General features: G+C 43.9%; 1 protein-coding gene across 1 annotated transcript in view; it reads right to left on the bottom strand.

Moving 5' to 3' along the window:
- Positions 1–25,453, bottom strand: part of LOC123999373 (protein kinase C-binding protein NELL2-like) — a 92,732-nt gene that overhangs the window by 43,029 nt on the left and 24,250 nt on the right. Inside the window, exons 9-13 of the mRNA XM_046305060.1 lie at positions 22,902–23,004; positions 17,226–17,317; positions 14,337–14,442; positions 13,810–13,938; positions 3,558–3,683 (exon numbers count right to left, since the gene is read on the bottom strand). Of these exons, the coding sequence (XP_046161016.1) occupies positions 3,558–3,683; positions 13,810–13,938; positions 14,337–14,442; positions 17,226–17,317; positions 22,902–23,004 (556 nt within the window). The remainder of the gene's footprint in view (positions 1–3,557; positions 3,684–13,809; positions 13,939–14,336; positions 14,443–17,225; positions 17,318–22,901; positions 23,005–25,453) is intronic.

The raw sequence follows: 25,453 nt of genomic DNA, 5'->3' as shown, positions 1-25,453 counted from the left end.
GTGTTGGTTCCATCTGTCATGAGCTGAAATAAAAGATCCCAGAAATGTTCCATACGCACAAAAAGCTTATTTATCTCAAATCTTGTGCACAAATTAGTTTACATCCATGTTGGTGAGCATTTCCCCTTTGCCAAGGTAATCCATCTACTTGACAGGTAAGGCATAGGTCACTCAAAAATGTGCAGTGCCACAGATGGCACAAGTTGAGGGAGCGTGCAATTGACATGCTGTCTGCAGGAATGTCCACCAGAGATGTTGCCAGAGTATTTAATGTTAATTTATCTACCATAAGCCACCTCCAATGTCGTTTTACAGAATTTGGTCTCACAACTGCAGACCACTTGCAACCACGCCAGCCCAGGACCTCCACATCCGGCTTCTTCACCTGCGGGATCATCTAAGACCAGCCACCTGGACCGCTGATGGAAATGAGGAATATTTCTGTCTGTAATAAAGCCCTTTTGTGGGGAAAAACTCATTCCGATTGGCTGGGCCTGGCTCCCCAATGGGTGGGCCTGGCTCCCAAGTGGGTGAGCCTATACCTTCCCAAGCCAACCCATGGCTGTGCCCCTGCCCAATCCTGTGACATCCATAGATTATGGCCTAATTTATTTATTTTAATTGACTGATTTCCTTACATGAACTGTAACTCAGTAAAATCATGGAAATTGTTGCATGTTGCATTTATATTGTTGCTCAGTATAGATTGACTTGGCTGCCTCTTCTCCCTCCCCACTCTGTCACATGCACGCCCTGCCTGCCCTAATTTGTTCAACTGATATAGCGCTTTCAAAGAATCTCAAAGCGATTCAAGTCACATGCGCCAAGTCACATGCTCCGAATACAACAGGTGTAGACCTTACAATGAAATGCTTACTTACGAGCCCCTAACCACCAATGCAGTTTTAAAAAATGCAGATAAGAATAAGAGATAACAGTAACAAGTAATTAAATAGCAGCAGTGAAATAACAATAGCGAGACTATATACAGGGGGGTACTGATACAGAGTCAATGTGCGGGTGCACTGGTTAATTGAGGTTGAATGTACAAGTTGGAAGTTTACAAACACTTAGGTTGGAGTCATTAAAACTAGTTTTTCTTGTTAACCTCTTGAACCACTGGTGGCAGTATTTCATTTTTGGATGAAAAATGTTCCCGTTTTAAACAAGATATTTTGTCACGAAAAGATGCTCGACTATGCAGCTTTGGAAAGAAAACACTCTGACGTTTCCAAAACTGCAAAGATATTGTCTGTGAGTGCCACAGAACTAATGCTACAGGCGAAACCAAGATGAAATTTCATACAGGAAGTGAGCCAGATTTTGAATGCGCTGTGTTCCAATGTCTCCTTATATGGCTGTGAATGCGCAAGGAGGAGAAACCAAACTGCCACGAGTGATTTATCATCGAATAGATATGTGAAAAACACCTTGAGGGTTGATTCTAAACAACGTTTGCCATGTTTCTGTCGATATTATGGAGTTCATTTGGAAAAAAGTTTGCCGTTGTAATGACTGAATTTTCGTTTTTTTTTCTTATCCAAACGTGATGAACAAAACGGAGCGATTTCTCCTACACAAATCATCTTTTTGGAAAAACGGAACGGTAAATGATAAAAGGTAAATGATTTTATTTGAATGCTTTTCTTGATTTTGTGAAAATGTTGCCTGCTGAATGCTTGGCTTAGCTCAATGCTTGAATGCTTGGCTTAGCTCAATACTCTTACACAAATGCTTGTGTAGCTATGGTTGAAAAACATTTTTTGAAAATCTGAGATGCCAGTGTAGTTAACAAAAGGCTATCCTTGTGAGCCAATATATTCATTTCATTTCATTTCATTTTCATGAATAGTTAACGTTGCGTTATGGTAATGAGCTTGAGGCTATAATTACGCTCCCGGATACGGGATTGCTCGTCGCAACAGGTTAACAAACTATAGTTTTGGCAAGTCGGTTAGGACATCTACTTTGCTAGACATCATGGGAAAATCAAAAGAAATCAGCCAAGACCTCATAAAAAATGTTTTGACCTCCACAAGTCTGGTTCATCCTAAGGAGCAATTTTCAAACAGGGGGAGGCTTGCAAGCCGAAGAATACCATCCCAACAGTGAAGCACGGAGGTGGCAGCATCATGTTGTGGAGGTGGCAGCATCATGTTGTGGGGGTGCTTTGCTGCAGGAGCGACTGGTGCACTTCACAAAATAGATGGCATCATCATCATCATCATGAGGCATCAAAATTATATGGATATATTGAAGCAACAACTCAAGACATCAGTCAAGAAGTTAAAGCCTGGTATAATTGGGCTATATGTTTAGATTTTTTTATACATTCTAAGGCTGCATCATGTGACCTAATGATGATTTAAAAAAAAAGTTGCACGGAAGGCATGAGCTCTGTTTTTTTTGTGATACAAACGTTGGGCTATATGTTTAGATTTTTTATACATTCTAAGGCTGCATCATGTGACTAATGATGATTTGTTTTAAGTTGTATGGAAGGCATGAGTTCTGCTTTGTTTTTGTGGAGGCTGCACACATTTCCTCTGTCTCTCATTCAAAATTTGACAAGCACTTGATAATCCCTTGAATTTGAGGTGGTATCCCCTTTGTGTGGCCTTAATGCCCTCTAAAAAAATGCATGCCTTTTGCGGCCAGTGTCCGTTGTACCCTTGGGCTGAATTTAACAATTAGAATTCCCTTCTCCCGGCTGCGTGCTCCGAAGCACCTCTCACTCACATGACTCTCTCAGATATCTCAATTCTTATTAGCCAATGCCCGTCACGTGATCGGGTCCTTCTCATAGCCATCCCGGGCCCTCTCACAAGCTAGAAGTGAAGACAAACACATTGTCCTAATTGAATGCCGAGGCGCATATTCAAGATGATGGAAGAACTGGCTACCCAAAACGTTTGACCCAAGTTAAACGATTGAAAGGCAATGCTACCAAATACTAAATTGAGTGTATGTAAACTTCTGACCCACTGGGAATGTGATGAAAGAAATAAAACTGTACATGGCTATGCAGTGTTTGAAGTGTTTTCATCACATGATGATAGTTCTGGAAATGTTTTAAAAAGACTCACAAGCATGAGTCACAATTGCGGGCACACACTGACACACACACACAAACGCTGACACACACTGAGCACAGCTAAGTTACCTTATTAAATAATATCCCTTCCAATAACTTCTGTTGAAAAGGCAAGTCTGCAGCTTTCAACGGTTTAGTCCGAAGTCATAAACATGAAACAAGTACAGTATGCTGCCCTACCAAGCAAAAAGGCAGTAACTGCTCATATCGTGGAACTAAGAAAAATGGCTTTTATTAACGTGGTTTCACAATAACTTTATGCAGTTACTGCTGACATGACCCCCATTTTCTCCAAGACAAAATAGTGGAAGGACACTTGTCCACATTATTAAACATGTATTTAATGTAGCAAAAATGACATCAACTCTTTTTCAAATGAGCAGTTACTGCCTTTTTGCTTGGTAGGGCAGTATGGGTCTCTCCTGTTAGCATCTATAAGAGTCTGCCAGAAGAAAGGACTCACCTGTGCAGCAGTAGTCATCGATCCTGATGTAACCCGTGTGGCAGACACACATGAAGGAGCCGGGGGTGTTGACACATATGGTGTTCTCCCTGCAGTAGTGTTTCCCCTCTGCACACTCATCGATATCTGGGGAGAGGTGTAAAGACAGGGCAGCTGGTCATGCATGGCCAACCCTAGGATCCTCTCCTAAAGACAAGGGCCCCAGATTAGCTTTAAGTCCTCATACAAAGCTAGGGAAGGAGGGAGAGCTCAAGTGTAGTTTTTCTTCATCAGTGGAGACCCTGAGGAGATGGAGGGGGACACTGGAGGCTGTGCGTCTAGGTCTTCCATGTACTCAAAGAACAACATCCTTTACTCATACCTTAGGTTAGGGATGGGCAACTTTGATGGGGGTGGGGGCCATCAAAAATCTTGAAGGGCGACAGTTGCTCGCAGGACTGCATACCCACATGTGCGTACCTCTCCCCCACCACCACATTACAGGCAAAACATTTTAGCAGCCCACTTTTGACAGAAGATATTTTTTTTACATTTTAGAGTTAATTTCGTGCCATGGGGCGAAGAGAACATGTTGCTGTTTAAACAGCTAATTTCCTGCAATTCTATATATTTTCCAATAGGGTGGAGAGACATTTTTGCAGGTTTTAAATGATATCTGAGTGAGATATATTTTTGATTCAGGGCCTTCAAAAGGAGGGCCAGTTGCCCATCCCTGCTGTTGTACTGGAAAAGCCAAGTAGTCATGTAGTCATGTTATGCAGGTGAGTGAGGACCCAAAAGCGGTTTAACAGAAACAGAGTCTTTTAATGTCCAAACACAGGGAAGACATAGATCCTCTTCAGATGTATCGATTGACAAAATAGACAACCCGCAGAGAGGGCGAAAAATAAATCATAAAATCCTCTGATCTTTACAGGAGAGTCCCCTTCTAGCAGCAGAGGAGAATAGCAGGGTTAGCGGCAACAGACTGCTGGTCTCTCCGGGTAGGCGCGGGTTGTAGAGGACAGAGGTACCTGATCACACGTAGCATCTGATGAAGAGGCAGATTACGACAGGACGGGACAAGGGTGAAGCAAACGAGAATCTGACAAAGACAGAAGCAGAAACAGAGAGAGAAATAGAGACCTAATCAGAGGGAAAAAAGGGAACAGGTGGGAGAGGGTAAACAAGGTAGTTAGAGGATATGAGGAACAGCTGGGGGAAGGAAAGGAAGAGAAGGTAACCTAATACGACCAGCAGGAGGAAACGAAGTGAAGAGAAAGAACAGGAACAAGACATAACATGACAATACATGACAGTCAACTTCACAGAACTGTCTATATATTTTCTTTATGCGTAACGACTCACCACAAGGCAGTAGATTCAATATTTTATAAATGTATTCCTAAGCCCATTACCTAATATAATAAATAATAATTAGGGGGTGCTTATATAGTCCTTTTCACTGTATGTTTAAGTGGGTAACCTGTACAGGTGTGAGGTGTGAAATGGGTTTGCATCCCCCTGTGGTCACAGCAACTCTTTGTGAAGTACACAAACAAAAAAAACTGTCAAAAGCATTATACACAGCATGCAGAATCTCAAAAAACTGTTGGGGTAAATAAAATGCTCATATTGTGATTCAACGAAGTGCAATGCAAACAAAGCTCAACCAACACCAGTTCCTCAATAGGTTTCTCTCTAGGCAGCACTCCACTTACTGTGATGCTACATGTTAATTGTCTATGTATTTGTGATGGAAAATGCTAAGTTGGTGCTTTTCTATTTACCAATTTCTATGTTCTATGTTTGTGCTTTTCTATAAACCAATTTCTGTGTTCATGCAAATGACTGATGTAACGAGTCCTCACACACAGAGCCTTGTTTAGAGATATCTCCGTTTTAAGGTCTCCGCTCAGAGAGAAGAAGCCTTGTGAGGTATTGGTCTGTCACATGCATGACCCAGTATTGGTCGGTCACATGAATGAAGCAAACAATGATTAATGAATTATGAAAGGGAAAAGGGTTGCCTAGTCAGTTGTGCAACTGAATGCCTTTAACTGAAATGTGTCTTCAGCATTTAACCCAACCCCTCTGAATCAGAGAGGTGTGGGGGGCTGCCTTAATCGACATCCACGACTTCGGCGCTCGGGGAACAGTGAATAAGCTAAATCATGCAAATATGACTTGTCAGTATAAAAGGGAACTAAAGGGACTGCCCCGTTCGAGTTTCTGACAGACGTTCACTATAGGGAATTAACTTTGTTGGAACCTCTCAAGCATGCTGACAATAAACAATGATTAATTTAAGATTGACTTTGAGTGTCTCTGTGTAAGAATTTCCACAATATATTGCTTAGGTCGAAGGAGGCAGAGCAGGGTATATTAGGAGGGATAATAAATACAACTCCATCTCCTTCATTCAGCAGAGTCTCAGCTGTAATTGATAGAGGAAAAGTAGCTGCCTCCTTTATCTTAAAATCCCAAGAGTCTCCGATTATTTTCAAGCTACATTTACATTACATTTAAGTCATTTAGCAGACGCTCTTATCCAGAGCGAATTACAAATTGGTGCATTCACTTTATGACATCCAGTGGAACAGCCACTTTACAATAGTGCATCTAAATCTTTTAAGGGGGGGGTGAGAAGGATTACTTTATCCTATCCTAGGTATTCCTTAAAGAGGTGGGGTTTCAGGTGTCTCCGGAAGGTGGTGATTGACTCCGCTGTCCTGGCGTCGTGAGGGAGTTTGTTCCACCATTGGGGGGCCAGAGCAGCGAACAGTTTTGACTGGGCTGAGCGGGAACTGTACTTCCTCAGTGGTAGGGAGGCGAGCAGGCCAGAGGTGGATGAATGCAGTGCCCTTGTTTGGGTGTAGGGCCTGATCAGAGCCTGGAGGTACTGAGGTGCCGTTCCCCTCACAGCTCCGTAGGCAAGCACCATGGTCTTGTAGCGGATGCGAGCTTCAACTGGAAGCCAGTGGAGAGAGCGGAGGAGCGGGGTAACGTGAGAGAACTTGGGAAGGTCAAACACCAGACGGGCTGCGGCGTTCTGGATGAGTTGTAGGGGTTTAATGGCACAGGCAGGGAGCCCAGCCAACAGCGAGTTGCAGTAATCCAGACGGGAGATGACAAGTGCCTGGATTAGGACCTGCGCCGCTTCCTGTGTGAGGCAGGGTCGTACTCTGCAGATGTTGTAGAGCATGAACCTACAGGAACGGGCCACCGCCTTGATGTTAGTTGAGAACGACAGGGTGTTGTCCAGGATCACGCCAAGGTTCTTAGCGCTCTGGGAGGAGGACACAATGGAGTTGTCAACCGTGATGGCGAGATCATGGAACGGGCAGTCCTTCCCCGGGAGGAAGAGCAGCTCCGTCTTGCCGAGGTTCAGCTTGAGGTGGTGATCCGTCATCCACACTGATATGTCTGCCAGACATGCAGAGATGCGATTCACCACCTGGTCATCAGAAGGGGGAAAGGAGAAGATTAATTGTGTGTCGTCTGCATAGCAATGATAGGAGAGACCATGTGAGGTTATGACAGAGCCAAGTGACTTGGTGTATAGCGAGAATAGGAGAGGGCCTAGAACAGAGCCCTGGGGGACACCAGTGGTGAGAGCGCGTGGTGAGGAGACAGATTCTCGCCACGCCACCTGGTAGGAGCGACCTGTCAGGTAGGACGCAATCCAAGCGTGGGCCGCGCCAGAGATGCCCAACTCGGAGAGGGTGGAGAGGAGGATCTCATGGTTCACAGTATCGAAGGCAGCCGATAGGTCTAGAAGGATGAGAGCAGAGGAGAGAGAGTTAGCTTTAGCAGTGCGGAGCGCCTCCGTGATACAGAGAAGAGCAGTCTCAGTTGAATGACTAGTCTTGAAACCTGACTGATTTGGATCAAGAAGGTCATTCTGAGAGAGATAGCGGGAGAGCTGGCCAAGGACGGCACGTTCAAGAGTTTTGGAGAGAAAAGAAAGAAGGGATACTGGTCTGTAGTTGTTGACATCGGAGGGTTTTTTCAGAAGGGGTGCAACTCTCGCTCTCTTGAAGACGGAAGGGACGTAGCCAGCGGTCAGGGATGAGTTGATGAGCGAGGTGAGGTAAGGTGAGGTAAGGGAGAAGGTCTCCGGAAATGGTCTGGAGAAGAGAGGAGGGGATAGGGTCTACGCAAGCAGGCCTCTCAGTAAAACAACTAGGAAGCCATTAGTATCTCTTCAGAACAATTGCCTAAACATTGGTGTGGAAATTATATGCTTTGTTGATTGTGTTTTAATGGGCGAGAGACAATGCTCAACATCTTTTCATCTCTTTCAAAAACCAGTCAATGAGTAATCTTTAAAAAGACCAAAACAAACATGGAAAAGCATCTCAAACTGTTTTGGAAAGCGAAACAATTAACACAATGGAGTGAAAAGAAGCAACAACAATTCTGTCTCAATTCTGTTTAAAAAGCAGTACAGTCATTGTCTCTTTTCAAGGCAACAACCAGAAGTGATAAATCATAGCGAGAATGAAGTGAGAGGAATCATACCACTACAGTCCCTGAGTTTAGAATAGTGGACTGGTATGAATGAACTCTGCAGACACTGAGGAATGCAGTGTGTGTGTGTGTGTGTGTGTGTGTGTGTGTGTGTGTGTGTGTGTGTGTGTGTGTGTGTGTGTGTGTGTGTGTGTGTGTGTGTGTGTGTGTGTGTGTGTGTGTGTGTGTGTGTGTGTGTGTGTGTGTGTGTGTCATGCCAAGCTACTGTATATGAATGCTAATGTGTTTTACGGAATAAACTCCTTGCTATGCTATCAAGCATGTAAGGAAATGATGGGGGATTTGTCTGAGGGAGTGAGTGGGCTTACGCTCCTTCACGACACTCATTAATCTTGTGGAATCTTGCCTCTTTGAATGAATCACCATCATCTATCATCCTTCTCTCTGAATAACAGGTGCTAGTAGTTGTAGCTGTCTCTAATGCTGCCTGACACAGGGGAAGTGTCTCTGGTGATGAAGGATACAGTAGGAGTGTGGTTGCTGTCATATGCTGTTGCTATTTACAGACTGGCCTGGTTTTCAGCACCACAGGGTGTTTGTCAGCAGTCTTGGCGTTAGCACGCTGTGTGGGTCAGGCTCATCCCAGCAGTGATTGCGTTGGGGAGTGAGCTGTGCCCCTCAGTCAACACCAATTAGCCTCCCTCCACCTTGTGACATTAAAACACGCTGCAAAATACACCGGCCAGGTCACAATGCACTGGATGGTACACAGCCGCTATCCTTCTGTACACACATAGTCCCTCTGAATGGTAATAATACACTAGATAAATCTTGTGAGGTTTGCAATGTGCAAATGCCGATAGTTGACTAAATTACTGTGTACTTCAAAATAGAGACGCATTTCAAATTGTCCTTTTGAGGTATAAAAAAAAAAGTGATCCTACAGTAATTTTCAGAGACCCAGAAAAGAATGATTTCCGTATGAGAAAAACCTACACGATCTGCTCCTTGTCCTTTCTCCTGTGGTAAGAATACTAACAATGAGACTAGCTTCAACCTTTAGAGCGCTTTACTGATGACTCAATTTAGAGCCAATCACACAGTCCATCACATAGCCACAGCAGCTTGGCTCTTACTCTAACAGTGATGTTTAATACACCCCAACACATGAAGCTGTGTTGGAAAATACAAATCAAAATAGGTCATATGCGCCAAATTTCACTTTACCTTGAAATGCTTACTTACGAGCCCTTTCCCAACAATGCAGAGTTGAAAAATGTCATAAAAGGAAAAGTAACAATGCAATACAAGGAGGACTGGTAACGAGTCAATGTGCAGGGGTACGAGGTAGTTGAGTTAATATGTACATGTAAGTAAGGGTAAAAGTTGCTAGACAAACAGGATAGATAAACAGAGTAGCAGCAACATATGTGAAGAGTGTGAAGGAGTGTGAAAGTGTGTCTATGTGCGAGTGAGTGTGGGTGTGTGTGGCGTCAATATGCATGTGTGTGTGTGTGTGTGTGTGTGTGTGTGTGTGTGTGTGTGTGTGTGTGTGTGTGTGTGTGTGTGTGTGTGTGTGTGTGTGTGTGTGTGTGTGTGTGTGTGTGTGTGTGTGTGTGTGTGTGTGTGTGTGTGTGTGTGTGTGTGTGTGTGTATGTGTTTGTGAGCATATGTAGTGTGTATGTATGTGTGTGTTGGAGGTTCAGTGTAGTATGTGTGAGTGTGAGGGTAGAGTCTACAGTGTTCATACAGCCAGTGCAAACAAAATAAAAATAATAATAATAATAAAAGGGGTCAATGTCAATAGTCTGGGTGGCAATTTGATTAACTGTTCAGCAGTCTTATGGCTTGGGGGTAAAAGCTGTTCAGGAGCCTTCTTAATGGCTGCCTTTGCTTTCTGAGGGACTGATCTTGCATCCCAAATGGTACCCTATTCCCTATGTAGTGCACTACTTTTGAACAGGTACCATAGGGCTCTGGTCAAAAAGTAGTGCAATATATAGGGAACACGCCATTTGGGACGCAACCTTAGAGATGGGTTCTGGTGCTTTTCTGTCAGAGAGAACAGCACTTTATCTCACAGAGCAGAGAGAGGCTGGGAGAGGAGTGTATCTCTCCCTTTGTCTCTGCTACCATTGCTTCTATGAAACATTTACACAGGAGTGATCTCATATGCTATTTTCAGCACATCAGTGACCTAGGACTGTTTTAAAGAGCTAACGTTAGTGTCTGTCTTATCCTCCAGACAGAGATATACCTAGTCCTATCTGACTCCTGCCTGATTGTTGCAGGGAACTGTATTGGGGTATTTTGTATGTACTTTATGTATTGTGTACTGTATGTACATTGTGTGCAGCAAGACTGTCTATCAGAGTCCATCACATCTCTTCTGCGATCTGATAATGAAGCTGACAAACATTTGGAACCTGCCAATTTCAATGTCTGTGTGCATCTGTCTACTGACATATACCAACCCTCAACAGCAAAATGGCATAACTACCTTTGTCCAGACTATTATCTGAACAACACTCTTTCATACACTCACTCAAAACAACTACAGTGTAAGTTGACGGGTCCACTTATTTTAGCAGGGCACATTACTCAAAATGTAAGTGACTTCCAGAAGCACCCCCAAAAATACATGTATTTTGTGAGAGTTACAAAATTTGGTTCCTATGCAATTTCAGATGCAAATGCAGTTTTCAGATCACACCCCTATCCAATTTCATACAGAGACCTGGGTCACTCTCGAGGTGAGTGGGCCGGTCCATGCATCAATAGCTAAGTCTATGAATGTAAGAGTGATTACATTCTTCCAGCTTTTTACCGAAACAGTGGCGGGGAAAACGCTTTGTTTTCGTTTTAACTGCTGATTGCCCCTTTGATGGAATGGCTGTTCCGAGTCATTCAGTGAACAACTGAATACAGTCATGAATATGGTCAATTTCCAAACATACTACAACACCAAGATAAAGCAAAATAAAAACACAAAAAAAACTAATATGGCTCAATTCTAAATTGAAATATACACATCTAATTTGAACCTTCACGTTCATAACACAATACGTGTGCAAAAACATTGGACACGTCTTCCTCACAGATTTTGCAAAGCCTTTAGCAAAACTCTTCCCTCCAACATATAGTGGGTTAAGCTGCCTGTAGTGCTGCATGTACACAGAGGAGGGAGGTCACAGTCTATTTCAGTGCGTGGAGGTGGTGCCGTGTGGCAAGAGCTTAACCTGAAGCCCAGAGACCATACACTCCATTAATTTGAGACCGGGGGCTGATGTCATCTTCAATTATGCAGATTCCCAGAGATGCAGAGAATATGACCAACTGGTCATATTCAGCATATTGAAACAGACTGACATGAAGTCAGGAATAACTGTTCTCTTTCTCACACACATGCCTTTCCCTCCTTGGTTATCTCTGTCAGCGCCAACGAACCTGTAGCCAAAGACATCCCACTGATCTTGGTGAAGGTGACAGAAGAGAGAAGTTGGAGGGAATTTTTCAGCTTGCTAAAAGTAGGGCATGTATGCACACAGGCACGGAGTGAAGCAGTGAAGAAGAAAGTGATATTGGGCCAAGATTTAATGGCTTATTTGCACTAGTCATCAACGTCATGTTTCGATTTAGCTCCCGGAATCCCACATGTATTCATATGAGTTGGGGTAAACACTGTAGATGTTATATAGCATGACATCACTGCAGATGAAGCAGTCATCTCGTCTTTGATCATCCCAGGAAGATTCTGTATAGTAAGAAGCATACATGTACTGTATGTGGGAAGTTCCACAGAGGGAGGAGGAGGGGCGAAGACATCTATATTCACAGTGTATGTTATATAGCATATAGCATGTATTTTAGCAGGCAACCCATGTGAAATTATAATGCCCTTGATGTATTAACACATTTTCCAATCTTCAAAAGTGGAGGGCCAAATCACCTCGCCTTGTCCACAGGGGCATTGTCATGCTGAAACAGGAAAGGGAATTCCCAAAACTGTTGCCAGATGTTGGAAGTACAGCATTGTCTAGAATTTCCCTTCACTAGAACTAAGGCGCCTAGCCCGGACCATGAATAACCAGACCATTATTCCTCATCCACCAAACCTTACAGTTTGCACTATGCATTGGGGCAGGTAGCGTTCTCCAGGCATCTGCCAAACCCAGATTTGTCCGTTGTCCTGCCAGATGGTGAAGCGTGATTCATCACTCCAGAGAACACGTTTCCACTGCTCTAGAATCCAATGGCCAGCCGACGCTTGGCATTATGATCTTAGGCTTGTGTGCGGCTGCTCAGCCATGGAAACCCATTTCATTGTCACGAATCCCGTTTCCTGAGTCTGTTTTTTGCCTGTGTTCTGTTCTGGAGTGTTTTTTCCATCCTGGCACGCACCCTGTCTGGTTGCCGGGCAATGTAGCCAGTTGGGAGTTCTGATTACCCGCACCTGTATCCCATCAGCTATCTGCACACCTGGTCCTGATCATCATCTCTCCTCTTCATAAGCCCGGACCTGACATCCATTCCCTGCCGAATCGTTAGCCATGAACAGTATGTTGTGCCATAGTATCAGCCTCAAGTTGGATAGAATTTGTTTTGTTGTTTTTTTACGTATTGCTTGCCTTAAACTTACCCCTGTTTGTTCTGTCTTCAGTTACTCACCCGGATCATTTACCCCATTCCCGCCTGGTCGTCGGAGGATTCCGCTACCCCATTGGATCCACCTATTTACTCCCATCAACTCACCACCGCTGCCCGCTACGCCACCTGGATATATCTACCCATTCACATTCACTTGTAAATAATTACTCACCTTCTTCCTACTCTCCTTGTCCTGGTCTGCTTCTGGGTTCGATTTTGAAAGAACGTGACATTCATGGAGCTTCCAACTAACAGTTCTTGAGCTGACGTTGCTTCCAGAGGCAGTTTGGAACTCTGTAGTCAGTGTTGCAACAGAGGACAGACAATTTATACTCGCTACAGCACTCGGTGGTCCCATTCTGTGAGCTGGTGTGGCCTACCACTTCGCGGCTGAGAAGTTGTTGTTCCTAGACGTTTCCACTTCACAATAACAGCACTTAAGCTGATCGGGGCAGCTCAAACAGGGCAGATATTTGACAAAATGACTTGTTGAGAAGGTGGCATCCTATGACGGTGCCACGTTGAAAGTCACTGAGGTCTTCAGTACAGGCTATTCTACTATCAATGTTTGTCTATGGAGATTGCATGGCTGTGTGCTCGATTTTATACACCTGTTAGCAACAGTTGTGGCTGAAATAGCCGAATACACTCATTTGAAGGGGTGTCCATATACTTTTGTGTATATATAGAGTAACACTACTTACATGACAGCACTACTTATGAGCATCTCTGCTCATAAAATATCACTGATGCATTCTTGACAGTGATACAATAAACAAAGCTAGGGAGCATTCTGTATTTTCATACCAATGGACAGTAGAGACTGACCACAAGCAGTCAAAGGGACGAGTGGTGTGAGAATGTCAGTGAAAATAAGTCCTTGGATCAGACACTGTACGTATGTCTAATACCTCCACACAAATCCCAGCAGACAGTCTGTTTAACAGTATGTCCTTTCTCAAAGTGTTGAAAGATGTAGTTATGTTGCAAAATAAGAATTATGCTGTTACAAGTACCTCACAGTTCAACCAAAGTGCACAAAAGGAAAAGCAATCTGGATCTACAAAATAAATTAACCTGTAGGAAAACAGTAGATCAATGGAAGGTGTTTGTTATCAATTGTATTATTATTTTATTAGAATCCTATATGTACCTTCACAGTATGCGTTGTCATCTCGGAGCGGGCGGAAGCCGTCCTTGCAGCTGCAGCAGGCCCCAGCCTCCAGGTTGATACAGTCCGAGTGCTCCACACAGCCGTGGCCCTCCGCACAGAAGTCGTGACCTAGGGCACAGAGGTTACTATAGATATAGATAGAGGACTCATGAATGTAAGCCGTTTTAGCATGGACATTGCTTTAAAATGGTGGAAGCTATCAATGGCAATCAACTGGGTGGGGATTCCTATGACTTGGGAGCAATCAGCCAATGAAGAAGAAAATGGACTACTTTAAAATGGAGATAACCTCAATGGCGCTGCCCATGCTGTAAAAGATGCTATAACGATACAGATACAAATATTAATCCTCTATCCATCTCTATGGAGGTTACACACAGGTCACTCTTCTTAGACTGGGTCTAACAGTCCAGGTGGGTTTCTTGCAATGATTCCAGTCATGATTTGCAGATTATTTTAAGGTTTACATCTGTAGAATATAGGTAGGTGAATGTATTTTCCAATACCTCTGCAGACTTTGCAGCACCTGTTGGTGAGGGTGACCTGCTCGGACTCTGGGCAGTTAAGTTCAGGACAGGGGCTAGTCATGACGACCCGATGCATGGTCCTCTCCTAGTAACAGGGAACCAATGAGAAACAATATGAGAGACATAACCCAATGGAGGGTTAGATTAGCTCAGCTGCTAGTTTCCCACAGATTTAATAAGGCTTGAATTTAATTGGAGGCAATTAGCCATCCATTGTGTGCCTCCTTCCTCACTGTGCACATCTTCCCAACTAAAGTGACATAATGGGTCACTAGCAGTAAGGTCTACATATTTCAGGTTAGTGTTTAGCGATGTAGTAAACTCTGCACGTCGATTCTCTTACCTATAGATGGATTGGCTGACAACGTCACAATGTGGAGAATTGTAGGTGTATCGTTTCAGCTCGTTGTAGCTTCTTATTGATGTCATGTTTTGACTCATGTCACGTCTATTTCTAATAAGGCAAACATTCCCTAGCTAGCTGACCAACAACTGTAACTATGCATTTGAGCAACAACAAGTGCTCATTGTGCAAAAGTATTTGTTTTTGAATCAACATTTGGAGAGGAAATATAGCTTATAAGCCAAACCTTTCTGTTTTACTCCATAGTTGTGCACAAGTCGGTTTTGATGCTAAACAACCAACCTGTCTTTTAAGATTCATGATGAGTATGAGCATGATATCCAATTGAACAGAGCTCATTGGATAGGATATGAAACCAGTGTATTTGTCCCCAATTGTATGATTAGACAGTAACGTTATAAGGGGGCTCCCTCTCCCACCATCTCTTCAACAGCTCCGCTCTTCTCCACTCTGTTTACCTGACTGATGCCAAAATAGAGATAAATCTAATCGTTGTCGCTTATTCACTCTCTCCCCAGAATCCTCCTTCAACCAGCAGTAGTCAGACGAGATCAGACACACAAGACATGCCAGGCAGCTGTCACCAGTAGTCAGATGGCCACCTGTCTGAGACTGGAGGACCAGGATGACTATTGCCATCACCCAGTCCTTTCATCTGCAGCTTCTGTCTGTAGCTTGTGTCTATGTCTGTCTGAGTCTGTATCTTTATCTATTGTATGTCTACATCTGTGTCTGTAGCTGTGTCTTTATCTATGTCCCTCTCGGAATCTGTCTGTCTATAGCAGTATCTTTATCCATGTCTGTATCTGTGCTGTCAGAATGCAGGGGCCGTCAGTGGGCCAGGTGAGTGACCTCACCATACAATCTTAGGTTCTAAAAGGGTTCTTCGTGGAGGGATAGGGTTTTACCAAGAATTGTTTTGATCCGAAAAAAATGGTTCTTTGAAAGGCAAGAAGGGTTCTACATTCAACCATATATAATATTTCCCAGCATGCTCTATTGCAGGAAGATTTTCAGAACTGGTTGTTTTACTGTAGTATCTGTTTGTGCAAGTACATTGATTGGTTGATACATTTTATGCTACACAATGATTAATAACATACGGTTTTCTTAACTAATCCAATCTGTTGGATTTATTACACCCGTTACTGAGATGGCTGTTCCAGTTTAGATGATTGTAGGTCGTCTCAGTAGTTAATCTTTCCTACCCTGGCAGTCACCCTGAATGCAGGTCAAGGGTGATTAACAATTGCACTTCTTGGATATCCTAACTCTGGCTCGATTTCAATAGAATTACACGTCACATTTGCAAGCCAGCATAATGTGACTTGCAGGCCTGATGTGGCCTGTCAACCAGGAGATTCCTAACACTGTCGTGTTAGGGTATAACTGTAACGATCTTCTTCATCTGATGAGGAGTATGAATGATCGGACCAAAACGCAGCGTGGTAAGTGTCCATTTTAATGAAATATAACTGAACACTGAATACAAAATAACCAAAGTGAAACAATGAAAATCGAAACAGTTCTGTATGGTGAAACACAGACACAGAAAACAACTACCCACAACCCATAGTGGGAAAACAGGCTCCCTAAGTATGGTTCACAATCAGAGCAAAGATTGACAGCTGGCTCTGATTGGGAAACATACCAGGCCAAAGATAAAAGGGTTCTCGGTAGAACCCTTCATAGACGGTATTAGGAAGAACCTTTAGATGATAAACTGGTTCTTGGTAAAAACCCTTCATAGAGGGTTCTAGGTAGAACTATATACAGGTGGTTCTTTGAAAAACCCTATATAGAGGGATCTAGATAGAACCCTATGCATAGGGTTCTACACAGAACCAAATAGGGTTCCCCTATGGGGACAACCCGAAGATCTCTGCATGGTTGTACAGTATTTTGCACCTTTTTTCTAAGAGTGTACATCCATCAGTCTCAAATCAAATCTTAATTTTCACATGCTTCGTAAACAACAGGTGTAGACTAACAGTGAAATGTTTACTTACGTGCACTTCCCAACAATGCAGAATATATGTATTATTTAAATAAAATCTATAGGGCCATGCATGAATCCACAGGAGATATATTTGATGAGGATGGATCAAAACCCTGGAGTGATTGACATGCTGTGACAGTGTGGTACCCTTATGGAAACTCAATTACTCAGTTCTGCCCATTTACTTTCCCCTTAGAGAGCAATAGATAAAAATGGGGAGTTGACAACCAACGGATCAATACATTTAGCTGATGTTGACGGCCACCACAGTCTCTCATTCAGGCCTGATTTAAGCCCGTGGCCTGAGGAGCGCAGCTCCAGTCAGGAATCACTATTTAATGAGGCTGTCATACACATCAAGATGAAACTGAAAACACTGAAATACACTTTTAGCGCTTGTTTGCTTGAATTATTGTATTTTTTCAGAAGAGTTGAAGGAGTTTTAAGCAAGCAGTACTACAGAAAAACAGTTGTATGTTTTTATTAGGGCTGTCGTGTTACTTACCCTGCACTCAGACAGCTGGCATCTGCCAGAGTTATAATGCATCGCTTTCTGATCTCCCTCCACCAACTCTTCTTCTCCGAAATGGCATACAGCTGAAAATAGACACACACACACACACACACACACACACACACTTTTCAGTATGGCAGTCTGTGACAACCTGTGGTGGTGTGGTTTAACACTGGGATCAGGCATGGCAATCTTTATTATCAGAAAATAGAATTGGAGCATTGGACTTCAATGTTACTTGGGCAGAACATCATATTAAATGTGTCAGTTTGATGTGAAGGTTTGAGTGGATAGGCTACCTGGTTATCAGAATTATTGGAGGAAAGCACTATATAGGAATAGCACTAAGCCACTTCAATCAAACTGTGAATTTCTACATCTGCACAAGAACTACAGTAGTAAAACTGAATAAACTGATACATCACATCCAGTATGTTAGAATGGGGATTACAAGTCAAATCAATGATGAACTTTTGACAACGCAATTAAACATTGTGTTTGACAAGTCATCAGAACGAGAACCTAGCTCCTTGCCTCCCGCTCCGTGGAGGATACTGTACAATATGTCAACAGATAAGGTTTTCATTTGGAGCGGGAGCTGTGACTTTGTGTCTAACACCAAAGCGAGCTCAATAAACCCTATGTTTGTCTACCTAAGTGGGATAAGCGCTGTACACAGAAACACGGTAGAGACACACTAGCAGGAGGATTAATACCAGTATGTTGTCAGATTAGGGTGTTTACAGGCTTTATGACCCACTCCCCCAACGCAGTGCAGTTGGGTATGAAGTGGGTATGGAGTGAGAGTGTTTACATCAACACAGCCTGATTAGCTAGCTAAGCTAATGGAGGTTTTGTAGAGTGTGAGTTTGAAGTGAATTCAATTTACATGTGAGAGTATGTATGTACTGTTTAACCCACCCAGGCCTCATACACTACCATTTGAAGGTTTGTGGTCACTTACAAATGTCCTTGTTTTTTTAAAGAAAAGCTCTTTTTTTGTCCATTAAAATAACATCAAATTGATCAGAAATACAGTGTAAACATTGTTAATGTTGTGAATGACTATTGTAGCTGGAAATTTATTTTATGGAATATCTACATAGGTGTACAGAGGCCCATTATCAGCAACCATCACTCCTGTGTTCCAATGGCACGTTGTGTTAGCTAATCCAATTTTATCATTTAAAAAAGGCTAATTGATTATTAGAAAACCCATTTGCAATTATGTTAGCACAGCTGAAAACTGTTGTTCTGATTAAAGAAGCAATAAAACTGGCCTTCTTTAGACAAGTTGAGTATCTGGAGCATCAGCATTTGTGGGTTTGATTTACAGGCTCAAAATGGCCAGAAACAAAGAACTTTCATCGGAAACTCGTCAGTCTATTCTTGTTCTGAGAAATGAAAGAAACAGATGCCTCACAAGTTCTCAACTGGCAGCTTCCTTAAATAGTACCCGCAAAACACCAGTCTCAACGTCCGTGTAGAGTGAAGTGAACAGTGAAGAGGCGATGCTGGCCTTCTAGTCAGAGTTCTTCTGTCCAGTGTCTGTGTTCTTTTGTCCATCTCAATCTTTTCTTTTGATTGGCCAGTCTGAGATATGGCTTTTTCTTTGCAACTCTTGCCTAGAAGGAGTGGAGTCGCCTCTTCACTGTTGATGTTGAGACTGGTATTTTGTGGGTACTAACCCACTTTTGACTGGTATTGTATATATAAGGTATAGGTAGCCACAAAAGAGACATAATCAAGAGCCATCTCTTATTGAGAGCAAACAAAGTTGAGAGAACCTTTGAATATGTGACATACAGCATGTACAGATATAGGATCCTAATTTGAGCCAGTTTGCTACAGCAGGAAAATAATTCCGCAGTAGAAGGAAATGTGAATTATTATGTGGATTATAATTAATGAACATTTTTGTAGGAGTTGATACATTTTGTCAGGGAAAATCAAGTGGAAATTACAAACTTCAGAAGCAGTGTCGTCTGAATGAATGGACCAAGGTGCAACGTGGTAGGCATACATTTTTAAAATATAAACAAATGTCAAATTCTGCTGGGCTAACAGCGCAAAAACAAGATCCCACAACAGAAAGTGGGAAAAAGGGCTGCCAAAGTATGATTCCCAATCAGAGACAACGATAGACTGCTGCCTCTGATTGGGAACCATACTCGGCCAAAAACAAAGAAAGACAACATAGAATGCCCACCCCAAATCACACCCTGACCTAACCAACTAGAGAAATAAAACGGCTCTCTAAGGTCAGGGCGTGACAGTACCCCCCCCCCCCCTAAAGGTACGGACTCCTGGCCGCAAACCTGAACCTATAGCGGAGGGTCCGGGTGGGCATCTACCCTCGGTGGCGGCTCCGGTTCGGGACATAGCCCCCGCTCCCTACGCTGATCCCTCCGCTTCTGTGGAACCGGACCAGGGACCGTCGCCGGAGGCTCCTTGCCCTGGATTTTCACTGCAGGCTCCGGGCCATGGATCATCACTGGAGGCTCCGGGCCATGGATCATCACTGGAGGCTTCATGCCATGGATTATCACTGGAGGCTTCGTGCCATGGATCATCTCTTCAGGCTCCGGGCCATGGATCATCACTGGAGGCTTCGTGCCATGGATTATCACTGGAGGCTCCGGGCCATGGATCATCACTGGAGGCTTCGTGCCATGGATCATCACTGGAGGCTTCAAACATGGAGCCGGAACAGGTCTCACAGGACTAAGGGGACATACTGGAGGCCTGGTGTGTGGAGCTGCCACAGGGTTTACCAGGTTGGGGAGACATACTGGAGGCCTGGTGTGTGGAGCTGCCACAGGGCTTACCAGGTTGGGGAGACATACTGGAGGCCTGGTACGTGGAACCGGAACATGTCTCACCGGACTGAGGAGAAGTATTGGAAGCCTGGCTGGGGAGACTATTACGTTCCCCAGTTTCTGTGTTGTAGTTTGTGTATTTGAGTGTGTTTCAGGAGATGGCTTCCTGAAATCCCCCAGCAGCTGATTGGTCGACTCCACGATTAATTCAAATCAAATCAAATGTATTTGTCACATACACATGGTTAGCAGATGTTAATGCAAGTGTAGCGAAATGCTTGTGCTTCTAGTTCCGACAATGTAGTAATAACCAACGAGTAATTTAACTAACAATTACAAAACAACTACCTTATACACACAAGTGTAAAGGGATAAAGAATAAAGAATATGTACATAAATATATATGAATGAGTGATGGTACAGAGCGGCATAGGCAAGATGCAGTAGATGGTATCGAGTACAGTATATACATATGAGATGAGTAATGTAGGTTATGTAAACAAAGTGGCATAGTTTAAAGTGGCTAGTGATACATGTATTACATAAATATGCAGTAGATGATATAGAGTACAGTATATACGTATACATATGAGATGAATAATGTAGGGTATGTAAACATTATATTAGGTAGCATTGTTTAAAGTGGCTAGTGATATATTTTACATCAATTCCCATCAATTCCCATTATTAAAGTGGCTGGAGTTTAATTGGAGGGCTGACCCCGCCCCCTCGTCAGGACGCAGCTGTCTCCAATTTCCAATGCCTTCTGAAGCTATAAAAGCCAGTGTTCTATTGTTCAGGAGAGAGATTGATTGTGATATAGATCATTGCTGAGAGAGGAGGTTGATGGCTGAGGGTTATAGCATGTTGGTCGTTGTTATGTACTATGTTAGTTGTTGTTGTTGGTAGCAGCTTTGGTATGTTCTGTGTTTGTTGCTTTGTCAGAGCTTCTTTAATGGCCCGAGTTAGTTTTTTTCTCAGTTTTGTAGTGAAATCGATTGTTTGTTATTCTGTTTAATTTGTACCCAGGGGGGAAGGGGAAGGCACCTAGGGAGTGCTTAGGCAAGAGGCCTGCGGGCATACATATACCCCCTAGTATATTCACTGTCTAGGCACACAAGGTAAGACCTGGACGGACCACCCCCTGTATTTTGGTTATCGCACCAGGTGGTGCTAAGTTAGATATGTAGTGGGTAGGCAGGTTAGGTAGGAGAGGGGGCTTTGAGATTTACTTTCTTTGCTTTGGTTCCGGTCAGCCTCTTTTTCCCATATTACCGTGTGAAGGAATAAATTCCTAGTAACGGTAAATTCTCTGCATTTTGTCATCCTTACTCACACCTACAGTTCATAACTCTTTCACTTCATGGAGAGTTGAGTTGTAGCAGGGTGTTGCGTTCCCTCTTTACAGAGGCGTGCGTAACAGAGACATATTGGAGGCCTGGTACGTGGAACAGGTCTCACCGGACTGGGGAGATACACTGGAAGCCTGGTGCGTGGAACAGGCACCGGATACATTGGGCTGTGGAGGCACACTGGAGGTCTCAAGCGTAGAGCTGGCACAACCCGTCCTGGCTGGATGCCCACTGCAGTCCGGCAAATGAGGGGCGCTGGCACAGAGCGCACAGGCCTGTGAATGCTCACTGGAGACACCGTGCGCATCACCGCATAACACGGTGCCTGACCAGTCACACGCTCCCCACGGTAAGCACAGGGAGTTGGCTCAGGTTTAAACCCTGACATCGCCAATCTCCTTTTGTGCCCCCCCCCCAAACATGTTTTTTGGGGCTGCCTCTCATGCTTGCTTTGTTGGTATAACTCCTCGTAATGTCACCATTCTGCTTTCGCTGCCTCCATCTCCTCCTTCGGACGGCGATACTCCCCGGCCCTTGTCCAGGGTCCTGCTCCCTCCAGGATTTCCTCCCAGGTCCAGTCCTCCTGACCACGCTGCTTGGTCCGTTGGTGGTGGGATCTTCTGTTACGTTCGTCTGAATGAATGGACCAAGGTGCAGCGTGGTAGGTGTACATTTTTCTTTTATAAAAAATGACAGAAAAAATCAACCAAATATAAACGAACGTAAAGTTCTAAAGGGCTAACAGCAACTGTGCAAAAACAAGATCCCACAACAGAAAGTGGGAAAAAGGGCTGCCTAAGTATGACTCCCAATTAGAGACAAAGATAGACAGCTGCCTCTGATTGGGAACTTGGCCAAAAACAAAGAAATAGACAACATAGAATGCCACCCCAAATCACACCCTGACCGAACCAAATAGAAAAATAAAACGTCTCTCTAAGTTCAGGGCGTGACATGCAGTTTTAAACCTCAAATACACAACAAGTTTTAGTGTATATAGCAAACGGCTATTGATCTAATACAAAACACACAGACATGTATCTTAATGTTTCATAGTCCACTCAGCCAGACACAAGGATACTCCAACAGCTTCCAACTTCCATTTCATAATTTAAATGTTTTTCTTAACTCAATGAAAGTCCTTGGATGTGTTCCCGGCTCATAGCATCATCCTGTCTATTGTAAACAGGAACTAGTTCATCGCACATCCTGCGACCCCTGAATTCTATTTCCCATTTGTGTCAATGTGGCCACCCCTGTTGAGAAGCTGGCTGTTGAATAATTGATTGGTCCATGTATATGCAAAAGTATGGAGCATCTCAAGAGGTGTGTTGGGGAGCAGCTTAGCAACACAGGTCAGTTGCCAGGCAGCCGTTGTGGAGGCGTGCTATGTGTGTCTCTGGTGTTTCTGTGTTGAGTGTGTGAGAAGAGGAGTGTTTATGTGTGTGCATACGTGTGTCCATCTGTGCGTGTTTATGTTAAAACACTTCACTCACGTTGACACTCCATGCAGCAGGCACCCTTCACGTAGGCAGGCGTGGTGTCCGCTGGGCACTGAGGGGGAGGGCAGGAGATAGTCTCACACTGCACCGTGCCGTTCTGTAGGAGAGAGAAAAGACCGGCAACCCCAAAATAATTGCTTGCGGGTGGTCCCGGAGTTCAACATTTGGATAATAAAACATTTTAAGGCTGACAATGGTTGATTTTCAGTTTAAATATACGTTTTTTCAAGATGGTCGATGAGAAAAGTATCGTCCAACCCATCTCACTGCACCCTTACATGCCATGTCTTGAAATATGCAGACAGACGGATTAAAAGTTAATTTTCATTGTAATACTTCTGACAGCCACATTTCTAACTCGTCGTTTAACTTTCGGACTTCATAACATTCTCAGAAGGCATGGATTATTATAACCTAACGAAAAATGAATTTGGCAATCTAATTGTATTTATGCAGGCCTAAGACCTATGGGTTTAACCTTCTGAATGAATTATTATATTGAAGGTAGAAGAGTTGGGTGGGTTGTCTGTTTGTTTTTCTATGTTGCGTTTTGTGTTTGGCCTGGTATGGTTCTCAATCAGAGGCAGGTGTCGTTCGTTGTCTCTGATTGAGAATCATACTTAGGTAGCCTTTTCCCACCTGTGTTTTGTGGGTGAATGTTTCCTGTTTTGTTGTTTGTGTCACCATTCAGGACTGTTTCGGTTTTCGTTTCCATTCACTTTGTTATTTTTTAAATTTTATTTAATTTAATTTTACCCCCTTTTTTCTCCCCAATTTCGTGGTATCCAATTGTTGTAGTAGCTACTATCTTGTCTCATCGCTATAACTCCCATACGGGCTCGGGAGAGACGAAGGTTGAAAGTCATGCGTCCGCCGATACACAACCCAACCAGCCGTACTGCTTCTTAACACAGCGCGCATCCAACCCGGAAGCCAGCGGCACCAATGTGTCGGAGGGTACACCGTGCACCTGGCAACCTTGGTTAGCGCTCACTGCGCCCGGCCCGCCACATGAGTCGCTGGTGCGCGTTGATTGAGGTCCCCAGTTCACGTCAAGGGTCTGTAGGGCGTTCATGGAACGTCTGGGGTTTTCACCCCGAGGGTAACGGGCAGGTGGAGAGAGTAAACCAGGATGTGGGTAGGTTTCTGCGGTCTTATTGCCAGGACCAGCCGGGGGAGTGGGCGGCGTTCATCCCCTGGGCAGAGATGGCCCAAAACTCGCTCCGCCACTCCTCCACTAACCTCTCCCCCTTCCAGTGCGTACTGGGGTATCTGCCTGTTCTGGCACTTGGCATCAGAGCCAGATCAAGGCTCCTGTGGTGGACGAATGGTTTAAGCGCTCAGAGGAGACCTGGGATGCCGCTCACCGCCACCGCAGTGAGGCCCCGGTGTTCGCACCGGGGGACCGGGTCTGGCTCTCGACCCGAAACCTGCCCCTCCACCTTCCCTGCTGGAAACTGGGCCCGTGGTTTGTGGGGCCATTCAAAGTCCTGAGGAGACTGAACGATGTTTGCTACAGTTTACAGCTTTCCCCCAATTACCGTATTAACCCCTCCTTCCATGTGTCTCTCGTTATTGTGGGCTCGGTATTTACAACATGTTATTGGAATATTGGAGTAAGGTTACTTGTGTTACTCATCTCTGCTGTCCAGCGCCTGACTCCTCTGCACCAACTACACCCAGACCATTACAGTATGCTGTGTGACGACACGCACAAATGAATGATTGATTGATATACTTTATATTGGAGTAGGCCTTTATGCCAATAAGTAAGTCACGCTAAAACAGCTACAGTAAACAGGACACTTACGTCTACAGCTCCATGTCATTTCAATAACTCAACTTCTCAAAGATTCTCTCTGGTGGTCAAACTAAAATTAACTAGCATTAATGGAGACAATGGCTGAGAGTAAAATATTATGCACTCCAACGTGCCATACCATTCTGCAGCACCCTGCAAGCTGTGCTGCAGTATGATGCAACTTTAAAGGAAGAACCACTGTATGTTATCAATTATGGTGGATCAGTCACATCTTAATGCTGTGACCTTTGAGTTCCAAAGGTCGCGGCTAATTGCCACACATAAGGTAACGAACACGTCTACCTAATGGCGTAATTGCAGTCTGCATCAGAAAAGTGACACGTCGATGAGCACCGATGATTCATTAGACAAACGGGCGGAACGAATCGCAGACGATAATTATCATCTGTCGAGAGTAATTAGGTGCAATATAGTGAGAGATGTGATTTACTCACATTATACCAATGTAATGTACTGAGAAATATGTGATCTCCTCAGTTTATCTCAGCTGCAGGTGCTAAGCCACAGATCCACCCCATTGGCTCATTTCAGGAGTCCAGTGGCAAAGAAAGTAACACATGACCTATAGCTGGGAGAGTGACAGAGGTGAAATCTCTTTTGTTGTGGTGAATAATCCCAGGGACTCTCATAAGTATTTACGCTCCTTTGACATACTTGTTGAAGAGGAAAGTAGACCCTTGAGAGGGTCTGTCCAGCATAGCTGAGTCCTGGTGCTCTGTTTAAT

Source organism: Oncorhynchus gorbuscha, linkage group LG02 (genome assembly GCF_021184085.1).
Source record: "Oncorhynchus gorbuscha isolate QuinsamMale2020 ecotype Even-year linkage group LG02, OgorEven_v1.0, whole genome shotgun sequence".
NCBI classification, from domain to species: Eukaryota; Metazoa; Chordata; class Actinopteri; order Salmoniformes; family Salmonidae; genus Oncorhynchus; species Oncorhynchus gorbuscha.
The sequence above is the reverse complement of the archived record's forward strand: the minus strand, read 5'-3'. Positions and strand labels throughout refer to the sequence as shown.